The sequence below is a fragment of the Octopus bimaculoides genome, chromosome 23 (genome assembly GCF_001194135.2).
Source record: "Octopus bimaculoides isolate UCB-OBI-ISO-001 chromosome 23, ASM119413v2, whole genome shotgun sequence".
NCBI classification, from domain to species: domain Eukaryota; kingdom Metazoa; phylum Mollusca; class Cephalopoda; order Octopoda; family Octopodidae; genus Octopus; species Octopus bimaculoides.
Window position 1 is genome coordinate 33364257 of NC_069003.1, and position 2813 is coordinate 33367069.

The window sequence follows — 2813 nt, forward strand, 5'->3', positions numbered from 1 at the left end:
TCACAAACCTAAAAACATCTTACACACCCTTAAATCATCACCTACAACAAGTCTGCCCCCACACCTCCTCAAACACATCCCATCCACCACCCCTCTCCCACCCACAATCTTACAAACACCATTAAACTGTCATCTATGAAATTTCAAACTCCAAGACTTAACCAGATTTCTTTGACCAAACCCCTCCAACTCCCCCCACCATCTCCATCAGTGACCTCCACTCCTCTCTAATTTCTTGTGTCCTTCTCTCTCTGTTTTCAGTTTGTGGCACCAACAAGCATCATTCAATCCAGTATCAGAAGTTTATCATCGGAGGAGACTTGGCTCACCGCTACACCTGGCCCTGGGTAGCCTCTGTGCTCTACTTGGGAGAACCAATATGTGGTGCTACACTCATTTCTGACCAATGGCTTGTAACAGCAGCACATTGTGTCGTGACAGGGTCTGTATATTTATATATATTTATATATACATCTTTATCATCATCAGAAGTATTATTATTATTATTAGCCCCACCTTAGCGAAGTTTCACATGCTAAGAACAGTGTTCTTTAATGTCTGATGATTGTGCAAAGACACCAGACATGTTATAAAACAGTCTGGCATGTTTTCAGCACATAAAACTAACTGTGGCTCATAAAAACATATATTGTGTTTATTAAATACTATTTATCTCTCACCAGATGCTGTACTTTTGTTGTTGATCTTACCATCATGGAACAGTACACTATACATATGTGTTCTTCTTTCTCTATTTGAACCTACAGCATGTGGAACCGGACCATGGTACCTTACTATTTCTCCATTGTCCTCGGTGAGATTGACCTGTACGAGGGGCTGATGAACGGAACACGGATCCCAGTTGACCGGATTGTCATGCCAGACCAGATGAAGCTGGTTGCGTTTCACCCTCATCCAGACATTGCTCTGTTGCACCTCAGGTACCCTGTGACACCCAGCTTCCGCATCAAGCCGATCTGCATGCCAGAGATACCAAGACACGACGAGAGGTCAGCCTGCTACCTGACCGGATGGGGAAGCTCCCATAGGCTGGAGAGTAAGTAGTGAGAGAGGAGGAGGAGGAGGAAGAGGTGGGTTGAAAGAATGCAAAAGAGGTAGAAAAGACTGCTTCAAGATTATACTCCTCAAACCCATGCTAGCATGGAAAAAGTGGATGTGAAATGAACAAATGAATGTTATATATGTTGTAGTTCAGATCAAATCAGAAATTTTTGTAAATCTAAGGAAACATTATCTAATGTGTATGATTTCTTTTTCAAGATGATAGGATTTGTTTTGAGAGATCTTTGACTACTGTTTCTAGCAAGTCAAGCCTCTCTTGTTAAATCAATGTTATGTATGTCAGATGTATGTATACGCAAGGGTCTGAATTTTAATTGGATAAGTGTCTTTGTGTGTGTTTAAGATTGAATTTCTGTTATTGTTCATCTCTTCCCATTTTAATTATTCTAAAATGCTTTATTTTTTTCTTTCTCTCTCTCTCTCTCTCTCTCTCTCTCTCTCTCTCTCTCTCTCTCTCTCTCTCTCTCTCTCTCTCCCTCTCTCTCTCTCTCTCTCTACTGCTACCCACCCCTTATGTCTCCACCTCCAGACAGCAAACGCAGATACAGCAACTATTTACATGAAGTACGTATGATTATTCGAGACAATGCCAACTGTGCCGGGTTCCGACCACAGCCAGACTGGGAGCACAACTTGTGTGCTGGATACATGGAAAGTTCCATCACTGGATGTTACGTGAGTAGATACAATATAATTTTATTAGTTATTTTACATCACAACTGACAAACTACAATATCTTCGTTGGAGTATCTTCGTTTCAGTTTCCGTCTACCAAATCCACTCACAAGGCTTTGGTCGGCCCGAGGCTATAGTAGAAGACACTTGCCCAAGGTGCCACGCAGTGGGACTGAACCCAGAACCATGTGGTCAGTAAGCAAGCTACTTACCACACAGCCACTCCTGCGCCTGATATGATCATCATCTAACAGCCACTTTTATTGCTGGGTTTCCAAGGCAATATTTATCTGTGGCCAGGCATGTTCTTGCAGAATATTGGAAACGACACTGCTTGTACGACAGTGACACTCATTTACAACTCTAATACAATGTCAAGGTAAAGAGGAACAAAAACACATTTGATGTACTTCATTCAGTTTCAGTCTGTTGTACTCTTGAACTAGTTTCAGCTTGGGAGCTATGGTCATGCTGGGGCATCACCATTAGCTTTGCTACACTTGCACTCCTAGAAACCTTGTCTGATATGTGGCATTTGGTGAATGAAGGTGTTTGATGCTACTGCTCTCATCTGCACTGCCTGCCATGAGGTGGGCCCATCTGAAACTCTTGACAGGAAGAGCTATGGGCCCTTGAAACCCAAGCTGTTGCAGTATCTGGTCCTGTATCTTGGTGATGTTTGTTTTTATATATAAAATATTTAGTATATGGATGTTCCATCGAAATGTTCATAGGTCAATTTCATTATTATTATTATTATTATTATTATTATTATTATTATATATTTATTTATATATGTATTTATTTATCTATATATATATTTATTTATCTATATATATATATTTATTTATATATATATTTATTTATCTATATATATATTTAATTATATATATATTTATATTTATTTATATATGTATATATTTATTTATATATATATTTATTTATATATGAATGTATTTATTTATGTGTATATATATATATATATATATATATATTTATTTATGTATATATATATATATATATATTTATTTATGTATATATATATATATATATAT

At 37.8% G+C, this 2813-nt stretch overlaps 1 protein-coding gene across 1 annotated transcript in view; it reads left to right on the forward strand.

Annotated features, from left to right (window-relative positions):
* The window catches only part of LOC106875180 (atrial natriuretic peptide-converting enzyme), a 46746-nt gene that overhangs the window by 34593 nt on the left and 9340 nt on the right, over positions 1–2813 (forward strand). Inside the window, exons 28-30 of the mRNA XM_052975958.1 lie at positions 262–442; positions 768–1057; positions 1613–1758. Coding sequence (XP_052831918.1) covers positions 262–442; positions 768–1057; positions 1613–1758 — 617 coding nt within the window. The remainder of the gene's footprint in view (positions 1–261; positions 443–767; positions 1058–1612; positions 1759–2813) is intronic.